The 17799-nt window shown below is 42.7% G+C and overlaps 2 protein-coding genes across 2 annotated transcripts in view; one reads left to right on the plus strand and one right to left on the minus strand.

Annotated features, from left to right (window-relative positions):
- Positions 1-7205: 7205 nt before the first annotated feature.
- On the minus strand, positions 7206-8509 carry LOC131287584 (lactoylglutathione lyase). The gene is made up of 4 exons (XM_058316647.1): positions 8458-8509; positions 8277-8390; positions 7644-7867; positions 7206-7560 (listed from the first exon to the last, which is right to left on the minus strand). Exons 2-4 carry the CDS (start codon positions 8340-8342, stop codon positions 7317-7319), a joined length of 534 nt encoding a protein of 177 aa, XP_058172630.1. The 5' UTR covers positions 8343-8390; positions 8458-8509; the 3' UTR covers positions 7206-7316.
- Positions 8510-15666: 7157 nt separating this feature from the next.
- Positions 15667-17799, plus strand: part of LOC131285968 (uncharacterized) — a 31288-nt gene continuing 29155 nt past the window's right edge. Inside the window, exons 1-2 of the mRNA XM_058314821.1 lie at positions 15667-15943; positions 16022-16176. Of these exons, the coding sequence (XP_058170804.1) occupies positions 15667-15943; positions 16022-16176 (432 nt within the window). The remainder of the gene's footprint in view (positions 15944-16021; positions 16177-17799) is intronic.

Raw genomic sequence — 17799 nt, forward strand, 5'->3', positions numbered from 1 at the left:
CCATTAAACCACTTGAACTGGTCGGAGCATGCTTGCTCAGCAAGGCAACATTCTTCACCTTCGCCTCGCCGTGTCCACGTTGCTCCATTCTGATCGACAAGCCGCAGGTTTCACCTCCCTTCAACTGTCGACTGTTTTTCGAAGCAACTAGTTTTTCACCTCTGCGTCAAGAGGTGAAAGCGCTTCTATGAAATTATGTACTGCCCAATAGCTCATAATTTTCCTTCTCTCATTTTCCCAGCTCACGATCTCGCTCTCTCTTTCTTTCTCTTCTTTTGCCCCTAAACGCCGCGCCTTGGCTTTCCATAGACACGCTGCCATCCTTGCTCGGGTGGGCTGCGTACTTTTGTACACGCTGAGAGCGCAGCATCCACAATCACTCGCCTTCGCCCGCACTGATCAAGTTATTCGACGTAGAGGACAGAAACGAATGGCACTTGCCGTTACAGATTAGGCTGTCGGTAGTTCCGGTAGCTTTCGGTAGGCATAAGAAACGCCGGATTACGAACAACGGAAAACTTTGTATTCTCCGAAATTTTCGCAACTCAGTTTACACTTCACAAGCGAACGAGCAAACACTCGCCTACTCACGCCGCACTGTTACGACATCTACGTTTCTCACACACGTTCGCTCTTCCCTTTTCCCGTTACACACACGCACACCAGGTAGCCCTTCATTTTTCCGCGACGAAATACCGCGTAATAGGAGCGTTTTCGGCACGGGAAAGCTTTTCACGTACATTATTATTCCACTCTTCCTTAGCTTATTTTCTATCCAGTGATTACACCAGGCAGGAGTGTAAAGTGGAATTGGTTCTCTTTATCACTCGTCCACTTTTTAGTACAATTTTGGGCTGCTAGGACTTTGCTCATAGCTGTTAGTGTAGTTTATCTTCACTTCTAACAACCCTAGTGGGGGGTCGGGAAAACAAACGTATCCACTGGCCGCTCGCGGGGCGATCCACTAGGAGGATTTTTCCTAAGTTTCTCCTACTGCTGTTGCAATTCAACAGCAAGATTGGCGCCATTCTTCGGGCTAACCAAGAATGCCCGACATCTTTTCAACACTTGAACCATTTGTTATCGTTTCATTGCACACGAGAAGGACGATGCGCTACCGGCTAGCTGTGCGAGGTAGGCTTCAATAGGTCTCGACGAGTCGTTTTTAAAAGGTAACATTTTATTCTTCACTTACACTCAAACTGCAACCACAGTGAAGTTTTCTATATGGGCAGATCAATACGAGTTTTCAGATGAATTTTCTCATTTTTTTAAATTTTTTCGATTGAGCACTTTCGAGGTTCTCGCCATTTTGTCACCTGCAGGAGGAAAGCAAATTAGCTTGTTTGAAAAACAAAAGTCACTAAACAGGGTACAAAGTGTCGTATTACATCAATATTAAAATTGTCCATGATTTTGAAATTAAGAAAAGACGACATAGACGAAGTTCTCAACGAACGAAGTTGTATTAAGACCACTTCGCGGCTGTAGAAGGAGAGTAAGTAAGTAAACCACACCAGGAAATTGAAGAAAGTGTAATGATAGAACATAAATGTTCGTTGGACTAAAATGTGAAGCCAATTGATTGTTTAAAACTAATGATGGAACCAGAGCCTGACAGATTGTTTTGTAAGCTCATAGATATATACATATATCCACACACACACACACACACACACATTCGTAGTGCAAAGTCTTAGCGGCAAATTCCCAAGGGATGTGGTACGAAGAGGTATTTTTAATGGGTAACAGCCCCACACTGTCCTGTGCGAGGGGTGTCTTCTTGAGGATTTTCCCTCCAGGTCTAAATAAAAAAATTCAAAAAACACACACATCTACGTATATATGAACAAATTCCTCACACACACATTCACACAAGCTCATATACGTATGCATATACACACACGCACGCACACACACACGTACACAGAGGGCACTTCCAGAAGAAAACGGCAAAGGGCACGCAGTAAGATCCACATTTTCGATGTGCATTTTCTTCTGCTCCTTTCCATTCCCGAATCCTCCCGAGGCCTTGCTTTAGGACTCTAGATCTAGGGTGTGGTGAGGGGGCGATTTTTCACTTGATTCGTTCATTCGGAAAATCATATTGCACGTACGCACATAGATTAACGTCCCGCGCCAATGATACAAAATTTTCATTTTGCAAATAATTTTACAAGTAAAAACCGGTTTAATCTTATTTTCGGGCTATCCGTAAGGAAAATGAAGACGTAAGCTATTTTTCCATTGATTGCGTCGGTCATCTTATTTTCTCACTTTTTCACTTCGGGTTTTTTAATGGGCGTTTCGACTTGCTCAGGAACTAGTAATTTTTCAAAGAGATAAGATTTATAATCACACGATTGCTTATCCCACATACAAGGAGTCTGCATGGACAAGGTACTTGGTGTTGAATTTTTTCAAGCAAATATTCAATGCCCGTCGGATGTTGGAACCATTTTTTCGAAAACAGGGCGTACGCCACACCGAATCCGAACACACACCTACACACATTCACATACTCACACACGTACACTTGCAAAGAAAGGAAAATTGACCAATGGATGTTCTTCTATCACTCCTCCTCCTGCAGGATAGCTTTCGGAGTACATCGGAATGGCGTACAACTTAATGCTTATATTTCGTTTCAACCAGGCTGGCACAATACTTTCTTTGCACGGTAGCGTCACAACGGTCTGTTACGCAGCAGCCTTTTTCCACCATTTTCATAAACACATACACACACAAGCACACAAGCACTCGCACTTACGCTAGAGTTCTGCGGCCGCCGGAAGCTGTTCCAACCACTGGAAATACGGATTTAAGGTGTACACTTTTCTCTTCTGCACCGAAACGTCCGGTTATAGATTTCCTGTTTTTCTTCCGCAGGGAATCGAAGCAGGAAAATTTTCTTGCTAAACACACCCGACTACAGCACACTACGGTTGTGGCACTACGTGTCCGGTGAGCTTACGGTGCTGAAGTGTTGCTTCTGCCAATTTACTCTCCATCAAGAGCCTCGCTGCTCGCCAGATCTGTTGTAAGGAAAATCTGAACTGATGAGCCGAGATATTCTGCCACGGAAAATTGTTACGCTCTTTGCATCAGGCTTTGGTGACTGCTCCCCAATAGACCCCACTAGGATTTCACCATGCATTGCTCGGAGAAAGCGAAACATTCTCACACCAACCCAATGCCCGGAAAAGGACATGGGCATACTTGTAATGCGAGTGAGAGCGCGCAAATGTTTGAGAGAAAGCTCATCCTAAGGAGCCCAAAGCTTGGCAAAAGTTCATCGGGAAAGCTGACTAGTTCACTCACAGCATCCACAGCATCCAGCATGTTTTGATGAAAATGGAGTGACATAAGTTTTTACGTGACATGAAGCACTCATTTCAACCTTGTCAAAAGCGTTACGAAATAGAATGTACAGTCTACTCCACAAGACCGGCCAAAAAAAGGTAAACTTTCTTATTTTTTGTTCGAAAGATAACATATCCTCTAATCAGCTGCTATCAGGGAGAAGCTTCTTCTTCTTTATTTAGCTCTATTGTAAATTCCACTGAAACTGCCTAAAAGTAAAGCTTCAGGAAATGCAGCAGCTTGTTTTTTTCTCAGTTATCAAACAGCCGGAGCAATTTTGGCATAGACAACATAAATATACCTATTTCAGTTATAAATGCAATTCTGATACTATTCCCACTGTTCTGTGTTCAATAATTTAACTAGTCGGAAATTGGCAAGGCAAACGCGGTGGAGACGCATGGTGGTTTACTGGTGAACTGAATAAATCAGTTCAGTACAATCCATATTTGTAATTTAATAGACATGTATTAACTTTCTTCTTACGCACGTTATTGATTATATTCATAATATAACGTTATTGAGTACACTGGCGACAAAAAAACACATTTTCTTTGCATCCCACTGTGGACAAAAAAATACCGACAGGAAGTAACGATCAACAGCATTTACATGATGATCGCAGAGAGTAAATCAAGAAAAACAACACACCACAATCGCTCTCTCAAAGCCTAAGTTAACTTCCTGTTGTTGTTTTCCCCCTTTCCAGCGGTAGTAACTTCTTGCAATGTGGTAGTTAAATTTCATGTCGCCGACATAACCGTCGCGGAGTCGCGCGGGGAGGTCGTACGTGTCCGGACGAATGTGCCAAAACAACGACGAAGATGGCATCTAAAAATATATTTTCTCGTCCCAATTTAAAAAAGAAAACGGGAAATCTCAACCCACGACGACATGTCTCGCGAATGGTTTCCACACTAAACGCTTCGGTCTGGCGGAGAGTAGGCGTGTACGTTCATCGTCGCCGTTCTTCGCCTCGACGCCGCGCAAAGGTGCATTCAGGGCCATTGGCGTCATACGGACGGTTACTAGTTGGAAGAGTTTCACTAGTAAAAGCAGGAGAAATTAATAGTTCGTTTGCACAACAAAACAACTTCACTGTTAAAAACCACTAACCAAATGTTTGCTACGTGCTTGGCACTTGTGTTCGATTTAAATTATTGATACGATACAGATACAAAACAGGTTCATTAAAAAAAAATTTTTTTCGATAACCTTAGCTAAGTAAATTATGGAAAAATATAAACAACCTTTCGGAATCGGAACGCAAGAAGAAAATGTATACGGTAACGAAAGGTTACGGCTATGAATACATCTTTGCTTAATGCTGGTTAACTTACGTACGTCAAAGATGAATGAAGATCAGAAAACCATAGCATTACGTTTGGAGTAATAAGAAGGAAAGAGAGAAAATAGTAAACGTCCGTGCCAAGACGTTCTCAATTAATTCTAATGAATGATTGAAAAGTGAAGCCAAGATTTATTCTCTTTCTTGCATGCGCTTGACTAACATTAACGATTCCGTTATCCATTAACTATTTCGAATGTTTTGGTTTAATCTAAATATTAATTTGTAAAAACATAATTTCCATATAATGAAGTGTTGAAAGGCTTTATCGCGAGAATGTTTTTCACGAAATAAAAAAAAGAAAAAATACCAAACAAGAAAGAAACAGAATATTACGTCCAATAAACGAACGTGAGTACGTGACGATCATTTGGCTTTGTTTATTCGTTAACGGCCTTGGCAAACGTTTTCACTTTGGCACTTCTGTTACAGATTTAATATGTTCAATATTAATCACTCAAAAACACGTTCTTCCCTTCCAAGTATTATTTTTAACAATTTGCACATTTTCTTCAGTATCGCTAACCTTCCAAAATCATTGCTATTTACTATACACTTTTCTCACGAAACTTTTGCGCACAAAAAATGGAAACGTGACTTAACCACACGTCATCACCGTTTCAACACTCAAGCGCAACTAACTTTGGCCAACTTGGTTCGCTCAGGTCAGTCCTGCGTAGGATTGTAGGTAGCAAACCAACAGACAAATATTGCGCTAAGAGTTGGATCGATCTCACCGAATCCTTTTCTCACCAAACTACCACGAATAAGGCACGGCGTTACGTCTCGCTTCGTCACAAGAGGAATGCTGTCGTCGGCATGAATGATCATCTGCTTCCGAGACGAAATTCGCTCCTTCTGCAGTCCGCGCCCCATTTGCCGTTCCGGTCGTTTTCTTTTTCTTTCGTCAATCCTCTCCGACAGCGTAAGAAGACGACCGAGTCGGCAACGTGATCACACCGCGACCATCTTTCGTCGTCTGTCTCCGGCTGCTAAGGGAAATCGTTCCTTCACCCGAGCGTACCTCATGTTTATGCTGCCGTCTGTGACCAACTCTGCCCCAATGCAATATGGTGCGACATTTCATCTCAAATTCCCTCCGACTTCAGTCCGTCGCCGCTGGTCTGCCTTGCATCGAGTATGCTTGTTTCTTTGCGTCTTGCATGAGGCAGCTTCCGTAAATTAACAAGACGCTCGGATGGAATTTTCATTTGAACATGTTGCGCTGTTGTTGTTCTATCTTGCAGTTACGACCGCACATTGCCCAGTCTAATTTTATCGCACGCGACATTCGTGCAAAATAAGCGATCTCCCTAGAGCCTAAATTGGCTTTTCGATGAGACATTTGCAATGTTTGGTACCAATGAACGGTTCTTATACTAACCGTTATTAATTTTTTTGTCTTTCGTAGATTATAGTTAAATGCTACCAGATCGTGATAATTTTAAAAGAGCTGTTAATATCAGCAAGTGGTCTCAGAAAGATATTACAAATGACCAAGCAGCGTCGTATTGCAAGATTGAATTTGAATCGTTATCAATCAGCAAAGCTTGGAATAAAATCTCCGTCGCTGTCGGGGTTTGGAGTCTGGTTCTCCAATAGAAATTACCAGCACCAAGTGGCGCATGTCGCGAGGCGTTTTCGAGTGGCCAATTTACTCATCAACCGATACGTCGGGCAAATGTGTTCCCGCCGACATCCACGTCAATTTGATACCGCTTTCATCGAGTTTCCTTTCATTGTTGACACGATAAATCTCGGTTAACTTTGTGCAGCATCGATTTGTTCTCTTATAAGTACATTTTATGTACTTATCCACTCTTTCGCGTTGAACTTATTTTTCTTGTAAAATAATTTTCATTAGTTTCCGCGGATCACGTGTATGCTGCGGGTCTTCGATTGAGCATCTGATCTGATATTTAAAGAAAGCATATTTTTCCAATTTTGTCTGGCAGCATAAAATATGATGGCATGTAAGAGACGTACCGTAAACGTAGTGGTTTCATTTTCACTCTATTTTGACGCAGTCCGTAACACGAACAGCTGCAACTGAGGACCAATTTTAAACTTCGTACCGTCGAGTTTATACTCCTGTGAACACTCACAGGTGCTACTCATTTATCACCAGTTCATATATAAGGAGGTAAGGAAAGGCCTGTAATTTTGCGTCTAATGATCGTCTTCACTCAGCAAAAAGGGTGCTGTAAACCATTTCCAAGTATTTTTTGCTATTCCTACCATTTCAGAGTGAGATGGCGCAACGCCACAGAAATGAATTGAATGTGTGCATCATGCATCGCGTCACTTAATGCATTTCTTTCATTATTTCTTTAGACCAAGTGGGGTTTATTTTGTGAATGAACCTCTTTTATCTATTTACAGCAGGTACGAAGAAACATTCTTCGCCACTAGCTGTATACTATCGAACGAATAACAATAAAAAATGCAAATTTTCTCATTCACTGATTGGAATCAATGGTTTTATTAAGCACGAAACATTTAACCACCATTCGTTACATTTTAACAATCCCGTTTTACTTTCAATACCGTACAAAAATATCCAATATAACCGTATTACCGTGTTGGTTTGAGGTTTGCTATTGTTTCAGTGCGCTTGGACCGTAGATGCACTAAAAATTTCAATCCAGTAGCCGTCCGGATCCTTGATAAATGCCAGTCCCTTCATGCGACCCTCATCTGGACGCTTCACGTACTCCACGCCTAGTCGATCGAACCTTTCGCAGGCCTTCTTCACGTCCGGGACCATAATTCCGATGTGACCGTACCCACGAGGGTCGCTGTTTCCGTTGTGATACTTGAACTCGGGGTCATTCTCCGTTCCCCAATTGCTACAAAGCCAAAGAAGACATGAGAAGAGAAATCCATCAGTGAAAAACCATTAAACTAATGATAGCATCGATTCTAAACATACTGAGTCAACTCTAGAGTCGCTTTACGGCTCATCGCCCACTGCATACATTCCTTGCGATCCTTCGGCTGGTTAGCGATGTCTTCGAAGCCCATGAAGTAGAGACTGAACTTAGCTTCTGGGAAATCGAGCTTGCAGAGCAAGTTCATACCGAGCACCTCGTTATAGAACGGAAGAGATGCCCGCGGGTCTTTGATACGGTACATCGTTTGCTGGAACAGAAAATCCTACGAAGGATGGAATGAAAACAATCATAAAAAATAATCTTTCAAGAACGGCTACTGATAGTTCAAAAGACTCCGATGAGTGGAACGCACATAAAGGCGATAAGATAACGATTTATGAAGTCATCAAAAACAACATCAATAGCAGAACGTTGGCTTGCCATTACGACATTGTCATTGCTTTAGCTAAACGTCTATTTCAATGGCGATATAAATAATTTACCATTATACAATACGAGGAAGAACATAGAACAAGTGACGCGTTTGACTACAAGTGCTTCCGCATGTAAATAACTAGACTTACACCACATAGATTAGGTTAAAATTAAAAGTAAAGAGCAATAGGAATTGAGAAGAATAACTTAACGTATCGTATGGAATATTTATCTTGGAAATATTATATTATCATTACCTTCGTCTCTGCATCCGGCAGCTTCAGCAGCTCCTTCGCTTCCTTATCAGTCAATCCTTCGCTCATTGTAGAATATTTCCACTTTAAGACAATTCAAGGCACTTGTCACACGCTTTGTTGCAGAGGAAATGATAGAATTGAATTAAACATGATCGCAAATTACCTGATAACTATAAATTACCTTCAAATACAGTTTTTATACTAAAAACGACGACGATGATTATGTTTTCGACTCCGACTCGGCTGTCAGATTTTGGCATGACGTTCAAACTAGTGATGAGCTGGTCGACCCGAACCTACCTCTCGAACCCAGTCAGCTAACTCAGCTAGGTTCGACTTTGTGTTTACGGATCGGATATCAACTACTCGAAATTGAAACTGAGTTTTTCTGCTTGATTTTTGCAAATATTCAAAATATTAGAACAACGCTACCGAACACGTGGTTAACAATTCGTGAAAAATTAATTCTTCATAAACTGAGAGATGTTTTACAAAACAGTCGTCAAGGCAATCAAACTTGTAATGATAACAAAACCGGTAGTGTTAAATTTACGTTTATTCCAATCAAAAATAGACAATCAACACATGATGATGATCATGTAACGATTTCCAACATGTGTAAGCATCACCTAGTTCTGTTGCATTTCCATGGGCCCGAAGGCCTTTAGGTTGTACACAATTGATTCCATAATTCATAAATCAATTTATCACATCGCCACCATGATCGTTTCCTGTTCGGATACAGCAACAAGCAATTTATTTCCGAAAAATACAAACATATTTATGTGTCATTTGTCGTAGTCGAAAACAAATTTCATCTTCAAACTCGGTCATCAACAACATGACTGAAATAAGGGCTCATCAACAACAAACGTGCAGTCGTGATCAATCCCGGCCCTTTCAGTAGTGACACACGTCCATCCTAGGTACAAAAGGCAAAATAAATTGTTTAGTTTCCTTTTCTTTTGCTCTACTGCTTCGTACACATTTCGATGTCCAAACCTTACCATGACTTTGGTCAAGCCCTTTCAATGGCATCACTTAGCCTAGTTTGGTGCAGTAGGGACAGTACGCATCCTAACGATTTCCGCTGTAGAATGAATAAACTGACTGTGCAATTAATCACACCCATGTTTCTGCAAAACAAACAATCAAACTTAACTGATTCGATAGTTTGAAAATCTACGAAAAGGGAAAAGACCAAAATGAACATTATCCATGTCCGTTCAGTTCTTGTTCGGCAAACACATCACACATGCGGTTGATAGTAAACGATGACGTACGGGACGCATTGCCTTTCGTCATCAAATTGTGCTGACGAAAATCTCCTAGTGAGCTAACGTTACTTTTAGTTAAGGATTATCGATTAGAGACGCTTAATTATGATAAGAATTACATTTCCCAAATCGTATGCAAATACAACAGGTTGCACTCGCCGCTGAATACTGGCGGCCCTTTGGCTTTGCAACAGAAGATTATCTTTTTATCGGGAAAATGATAAGTTGTACAAAATCCAGTTCTGTGAATGTTTGTTTTCCATATGAACCACGTGATACGGAATTTCCCTATTCGGACTAGTTGAGCCTACGCTTATGTCTAGATTACCTTCAGTTCGTTTTAAACGCATTCGAGGGGAAACCTACACAAACAGGCGGCAAGAAGTGTGCACGAATCGACGCAATCAACTATGACGAAATCGGTAAAATTAATTGAGTCTTCTACATTAAAAAAACACGGCCAATCGACGAAAACAAGATCCGTCACAAACAATCGCAGGGATGTACGGATTTCTTTTTTCAGCTTGGCATGTCGAGTGTGCATCTATCCATTGCTGGTTGCTAGCATGAGCGAATATAGGTCAGCATGGAATCAGTCGAGGAGCGCCAGGTAATCACCACCAAAACTCTACAGTAAAGGCTACAAAAAATGTATCTCTACTGCGCTCCACACCGTTCATCAGCGATAAAGAAGGTAGAAAAAATAAATAAACGACGTTTTCCAGCTCGTTTTCAGCGCATCTCGCATCAGCCACACATATGAGCCTCCACCTGTGCCTTCCGTTGCTTATCAAACCCTTCGGAAATGGAGCCCTTTCGCTCAGCTGTCCATTCTCCCAGGGCCCATAGGGGAGCACATCCGAAGCATCGAAGCATTTCAAGCTCTCTGAGAGGAAAAGAAAAAATCCAAATTCCCTTCCATTTCCCACGCAGCGTACATGCCCCCACATGGGGGGCCAATTTTCGCTTGACCCTTTAAATGCACACGCACTCTAGGGCTGGGTGTAAGTTTTGTCCCCACCTCCCAGCTGCGAGCTCACCTGGTTTGTTTTTTCTTCGTTCTTGTTGCCACGGTTTTTGGGCCATCATGGGATCAGCGCTGATGGTATCCACAACCAAAAAGGGAACCAAGAGCAACAGCCCTTCCCATTTAAACGAAGCACAAACGCATCCCATTTATCGTGCAACGAAGGGCCACGATACGAGCATGTGATTTATGGACCCGGAAAAGTGTATGCAGGTGCTGGAAGGAACGACAAGCTTTCATGAATCAGCTGAAGTTGGAGTGCTAAATTCACCAGAACGTCTTAATAAAGGTAATAAAAGGAGCTTTACTGCATCTAAATCCTTTCGCTGCAAACAACATTGAAACATAAAGACGTATCCAGTGCAAATGAAAGGAAAAAACCGCAAGGCACTAAAAATAACAATGAAACATAAATTAAAAAAAAACCCCTTGAATCTCCTTACTTACCACAATGATGCTGACCGTCCGGTTGCAGTTGTCATGGTTTGTTGCATCAATATCCTGTTGATGTTATCTTTAGCCTTCAATCTGAACCGCATTGTTGCCATGTGTATAATGCAACGGACATTCGATCTCTTTGCCTGCAAAACGAATAAAGTACGAGGAAAAGAAAAATGATCTCCGATCTATAGATAGAAACGATCCGTTAGGAATTTTCTCTAATCGATTTCGAAGTCTGCATTAAATCATGCAGGCGTTTTCCAAAACTAAAGGTAAGAGAAAATGTTTTCTTTTGTATCGTTCTTTATTCTCGTTCGCTTGTTTTGCTACCACCACTTTCAGCATACCCTAATTACCATTGGAGACATGGAAGCCAACACATTGTAAATCTTTTTTGACGGAACGGACACAATTGACACACTCGAATGGCAAACGATATTTCAGACCCTCCCTTTACGATGTTTACAGTAGCTTCATTGATTCTGTGCTTCCGACGATTCCTTTTTTTTCTATTGCAAAACCTGAAATGGTTAAAAAACTACCGGAACAAGGTGTTAGGTGACTGTGTCATTTTTATCTACTTCCGATCAGTTCGTCAGTGAAATAAATGTTGTCTGCTACTGGAACGTGTCTGTTTCCCTTCCTTACTTGCAGATGGCAATCATGTGAGTCACGCACTTCCGACTCTAAAAAGGTGGATATAAAACCCACTGCATAAGACTCCTGTAGATGGCGCAAAGCTATTTTCAAAGAATGTAATTTTGTGCGACCATTTCAATCGTCTTGTCCTAACGGCAAGCACACAACCGACGACGCCCACCGGTACAATTTGTTGGTTTTGTTCACGCAAATTATTAACAGGTGCTGAACCTTCTAACCGGACGTGGATGTGGCGCGATTTTCGTGGACAATGATCTCCGCCTTCATTCCTGTTCCTACTTGCCACATTTGTCTAAAATGCCACATATTCGGACGGAGTGGTCCGATACCGGTGATGATAGGAACTATCTTTAGACACTGCGTTGTCCACCCCAGTCCCGTATTTTGTCATAGTTATAATCCCCTTCGACGCAGTCAGAGACCGATAAATAGACGTATCAATCAAATGCGGAATTTTGTTTCATTTTGAACCGCGCCGGATTACCTTCACCTAAAGACACACTTACCGGATTTCTCCACACATATTGTAAATAAACAAACTTAGGTTGAAGATAAAAATGTTCCTCCTAGCTCAGCTGTGAGGTGAATTTGTTTCATAGAGGATACTTTTATCGAACCCTTCATTTCACACCTGTTGCCAACCTTTCTAATGACTTGTCCATGATTCTGTTTCCGTCGATCAGCGAGATAAAAATATAATTACATGGTGCAAATGCCGACAAAAGATTCTCCACATTTTTTTTTTAATTCAAAGACCCCATTCCAAATGTGTTTGAAACACATATTTACGCAAAATAGTTTACAGGACATTTTTATAACCTTAAAGATGTATATGCAAGACATTCGTTTTTTTCTTGCCCTCTTCCCAGTAGATTTACTACCAATGTTGCTTGCTTAAAAAATCTAAAATAAAACGACTTTGATCAACACTACAGCGAAGAAACGACCAGTCGAAAAAACAGAAAATGGAACAAATAGATAAACTTGATTATGCACCTTTCGATAAGAAAGGGGCGCCTTATGAAAGGGTCGGTGGCACTGATAAGTGTATTGGGAAAACGTTGAAGCGCTGGAAAAGGGGCACAGGTTCCCAGGCTCGGTCGAATTCAATTTACTCGCGGCTCATCATCGTCATCCAAGGGCCCTTTATGACCATTCACTGTTGTGATCGATGAAGCCGTTTTGAGAAATGATAGGCGCAATTGTTTACTATCAATTAAATAAATTGTGTGTCTTCATGCTCGAAAAAGATGGATTATTTTGTCAGTATACGTATTTCTATGTTAGTTTGAACCAAAACACGGTAGCTCACGGGAAATGCCCATCGAAATGTAACATCCATGACTATCGTGTTAAACGAATTCGTCTCACTTTCACTCGGGAGTTTTTGTGTCGGTCGTCCCAAGTTCACGTTAAGGTCTGAAACGCGAAGGGCACGGGGAATTAATTAGTGCTTACACACGCACACACATCACACTGAACAGCCGTTCTTACGAGCCACGTTAGTTGGAAAAACGACCGAATGACTAAGATCTGGAAAGGCTTTCCATTTGTGCCAATTAATGAATTACTGAAGTCACTGTCAAAGTTACTTTTCTTGGCGTTCACGGCCTTCATTAAATCAATCTCTTTTTTCTTACATTTTTTTCCGTTTGACGGTGTATGATTAATGCAAATCTTTTGTTTTGAGGGATAATTGGAGAGAAACTCATGCTGTTCAAATTTGCAACACTCGAGAAAAGGATTTTCATCGAAAAGATTACCAATCGATATCGTTATATCGAAACTTTGTTCAGCGTGGCATGCCTGGCCAAACAATTTCCCACGCTGAAGAAGTTCGTAAAGATTCATGAGTCATGTGTTTTAACATACTTAATTGCCTGTCTGTAGCTTATTAACGCGACAAATGAAACTGGAGCTTTTACCGTTAATATCCCTTTTCGAAGTGAAAAAATAACACTAAACTCATTATTATGAGCCGGGCATGATTTCCATAGAAACAAATTATCAACTTGAAGCACGCGAATGCTGGATTGAGTGATTCAAACGTGGGTTCACATGGCGGGAAAAATACGAAATACGAAGACCACACGAACGGTTCAGATGAGAGAGAGATAGAGAAAGATTTTCGGAGAACTGCGAGAGTATTCTCGCAACAATTTCCCTTCCTTCTCGCTCGATTCCACGTGCAGCATTCTGTTCCTTCTCTTTCTCTTTGCCCCCTTCACATTTCCCGGCTTAGCAGAGTTAAGTAACAACACGAGACGAGCGCGGTTCAGTCAGACCTCAGACGGCGAATCGAAAGCATCTTAGATTCTTACAGGTTCCCGTGGCCCCTGAAATCGAACGACGGATATCTCGCCCGCGAAACCGCAAACGAAACCGATAGCAACTTCGAAATAAGCGTGCAGAAAACGATAAAAAGATCACACAAAAAACAACCAACAACAGCCGAATAATAGTGCATAACAGTAAATATTTTCTTATCCCGTGTGTATCGTGAAATGTTATTGTATTTAAAATCATCGACACCGTAAATTATCTTGCAATGAGTCTGCATGATGTGGCTTTTAAGTGCTTCGAATTATTTATGCTACAATTACTGTAAGAAAAGCATCAATTCAATCCAGAGCAGTTCTAGCGGGGAAAGTGCTTGTTGAAATTGATTGTTGGTTAAGAGATTGGTTGTGCTCTCCAGTCGCGACTTGGTTCAAATTTGCAACGCGAGTGCAAGATCGAGCGTCCAATCGAACCGGAACCTGGCCAAGCGAATGTGACGCAAGAATTCGCAACATCTTCAGGCAGGAACAAAACGCATCAAAAATAACACACCATTGAAGCAAAGAAAACTTTGATGGTTATGGTGTCTCCTTCTCACTACTGACTTCGTGGAGGATTCCTTAGGCTGAAAGGTGCAATACGGGGAGTTTATTGAAAAGTTTGCCATCCAGAAACAACGAACACGCCTGCCGAGATTTTTATCAGATTTGTGTTGAGCGTTAGTTGAGTGTTGACTGCCGAGTCAAAAATTCCAAACGCTGACGTCTGAGGTAGTTTCCAAAATAACCCGTTAACACGCTTTCCAGCAACAAAAGCAAAAAAAGCCGCATCGGTCAGGTTGCTAGAAGGCACAACCTGCCATTGACTCCAAATGCGAGCGAAGTGAAAATTAGGAACAAATTGGTGGTTGTTTGCTCGTCCGGGAGCACAAGTGGCCCCTGAGGGTGTCGCCATTATCACCTGCACATTAGTTTGTTGTCTCGCGTTGTTCCTTGCTGCGTGTAATACGCGGCTGATCGGGAGTGCACCAATTTGCATAACGCAAGTCCCAGTTAGTCCTCAGCAAGAAGACGACCGTTTCGACACCGTGAGTGCGAACTACGAAATACTACAGCCGCCTGAGCCTTTGCGTGTTATAGCGCGAAAACGCACGTCATTTGAAAGTATAATTGTAATCAGCGTCGGTCTCCCAGATACGAACTCACTCTGGTGGACTACTCGGTTATAGTCTTTGGTGTATACCCACTCTAGGTAGTACTACAGTTACTTAGTGACCGCATTTGGGTGTCTGATGTGACAACATTCTTGCGTCCACTTGCCTCCGACATCTCGGCGAGAAATGCGAATAAACTTCGAACCCCTAGGTCAAGAAGTTTGCTTACACCTACTTCTGTCGGATTCCGTGTACTGGCGATGTTGGTGTGATACCTAGAGGTTCATTCAGTGTATCTGACATAGCGTGAAACGCGTGGGGTCTAACTTGTTTTATATGGTCTAACTTGTTACATAAAGTATAACGCTATTCCCGAGTCCTATGGTAAGGGCCTTGAACTGCCCGTTAAATCTCCTTTCGTCCAAATAGGTGACCATACAAGATCTGGGGGCTCAGTGCGACGAATTTCTCGGGCCTCAGATTTCAGTGAAAAGAAATGTACAATCTTAAAATATTGTCCCGATGAAGCGTGTCAGTGAAAACTTAAGAAAAATGCTAAACAATACAAAGGCGGACGTAGTGAATCACGACACGGTGCAGGGGCGGATTCTACTGAGTATCAAGCGGACAATGTACACACCGGGCCGGCAACTGTCCTATCGACACCAGCACCGCAAAGCGAATCCTACCAGAGTACTACGGCGTGCAGTGGCGTTCTCCAAATATCTGTGCTTCCTGTGGTTCCTAGTTATCTGTGATAGTCAGACAGCGTCGCGTGTTCCATTTCGGACTTTGTGGCTGGCTTCAGCATCTTCCATTGGGCTCCCCAGTGCCACCCCGCACTGGGATCGCTGGAGACCCACCGAAGGTCCTTCCCTGAGGGAGCAACAGTTCCTTCCAACGGAAGGCGACAAACACACCGACAGTATTATTAGCAGTGCGGAAGCTGACGACCGACGCACTCCCGGCTACCAACAGCAGAGCGCAACCGTCAACCACACCAAACTGCAGGAGATCGTGATGGAAGGATTAGGCTTGAGTGCTATTCCCGACGTTCGCATGGTAAGTTTCTGCTTACGACGGGATGCAACACGGGGGACGCGAGCGCAAACGAAAAACAGTTGCCTAATTAATCGTATCCGGTTTGCATGATGTTTCGTGCTTTCCGCTGTGCGGCAAGTGCGCTAGGAGTGTATATTTAAACGCAAAAGATGGACAACGGGACACCCTTGTGGCATTTTGTGGCGAGGGGTCCCGGTAAGGTGAAGATTATTGCTCGAAAAGTCGTAAGATGCCCAATCCTCCTCCAAATAGTTTGGACACATGAGGAACATGTTCAGCAGAATTCCGATATTTCGAACGAACGGTGGCGCTAAATTCATTTGATTCTATACCTACGTAGTCCATCCATACTACCACCATTTTCCTATTCATCTGGTGAAAGTAATGCCAGCCTTAAAATAAGGCTACTCGTCTCAGACTTTGACCGACTTGGTCAAGCCGGTTGTCGCACGTTGCAAATCAGTTCGCACCGTGTCAAGCTGTCAATCATCGCCATCACCCGTCTCCTTCGTATCCCCACGTTCGCCATCGAGCTAATAATCATCATCAGCAACACGAGCAACAGCAGCATCATTAATATGCCAATAATCGCCGCACCAACACGCCTCCGACGAGGCATAGTTTGTCTCCCATTTTTTTCCTCCGAGATGCACTGTGTGTGTGAATATGGATAAAAACTACCATGTCGTACACCAAGAACTGCTAAAGTCGGCAAGAAATTCGATGCTCGATTCAGGAAAATGTGGCCGCAATCGTCACCGGAAAGTGCCGCAACAACTGGCAGCTTGCAGTATCCTTTCTTCGGTAGCGACGCATTCCGTATTTCTTGTTTCGAAACAAATTGGGTAGGAACTGCTGGAACTTGTGAGGGGCATGGATGAGGGGGGAGGAAACGGTGATGGAATACATAAATCCAGAACTCGGTCATCCTTTCGAAGGGCATCGAAAGAAATAATCGAAAAGGGAGAAAACACCCGGGACAAATAGAATAGTCGCATTCGTCGTCGGAATAATTTTTGTTCTGTTTCCGCCCATTCTTCGCTTCGCAACTTCGCCCGCAGGCGTTTCCGCAAGTTTTGGTAGTTTATTTTCGCCACTCTTGCTTGCGAGATTCCGTGCTTTCATTTCTCGTTTACTAAATCTTTTGAAAAAAAAGAACCCGCCAGTGCTGCTGGAGGATAGAATGCAATCCGTTCCTTCTCGAATGCACGAGGGCTACGAACTATGCATGGCAGAGAAGGAAGCTGGATGAGACAAGAGAACCAACGGCCAGGGGGAGGAAAATGCAAAAATCAATCCTCAACACTTGCACTGCAATGCCAACCAGTGCCAACGGGCAATGGAAAACCCGGAAAAACTTTTGCTTGTGCTCTTGAACTTGAACGCCCGAATGGGGTGAAACACTCGGAATGTGCTGGACGTCGACCAGCAGCCTTTCTTCCTTTCCCCCTCCCGTCCTCAGCAAACTAGGTGGAAGGTCCTCCGTTTCCCAGCGGACTCGTGAACTTGTGTTGTAATAAAACTTTTTCGCTCTCGGCGTTCCGGCATAAATGTGTAAATTTTCTTGTCGGTTCTCGGATCCATCTTGCTCTATGGTACTCACTTTTTTCACAACCAACTTAC

This window comes from Anopheles ziemanni, chromosome 3 (genome assembly GCF_943734765.1).
Source record: "Anopheles ziemanni chromosome 3, idAnoZiCoDA_A2_x.2, whole genome shotgun sequence".
NCBI classification, from domain to species: Eukaryota; Metazoa; Arthropoda; class Insecta; order Diptera; family Culicidae; genus Anopheles; species Anopheles ziemanni.

Excerpts from the sequence above, each read along its gene's own strand:
- LOC131287584 (XM_058316647.1), bottom strand. The coding sequence starts at position 8,342 with ATGAGCGAAGGATTGACTGATAAGGAAGCGAAGGAGCTGCTGAAGCTG. Across the intron at positions 7,868-8,276 it reads TGCCGGATGCAGAGACGAAG|GATTTTCTGTTCCAGCAAAC; the intron begins GTAATGATAATA and ends CATCCTTCGTAG. Across the intron at positions 7,561-7,643 it reads GCGACTCTAGAGTTGACTCA|CAATTGGGGAACGGAGAATG; the intron begins GTATGTTTAGAA and ends TTGGCTTTGTAG.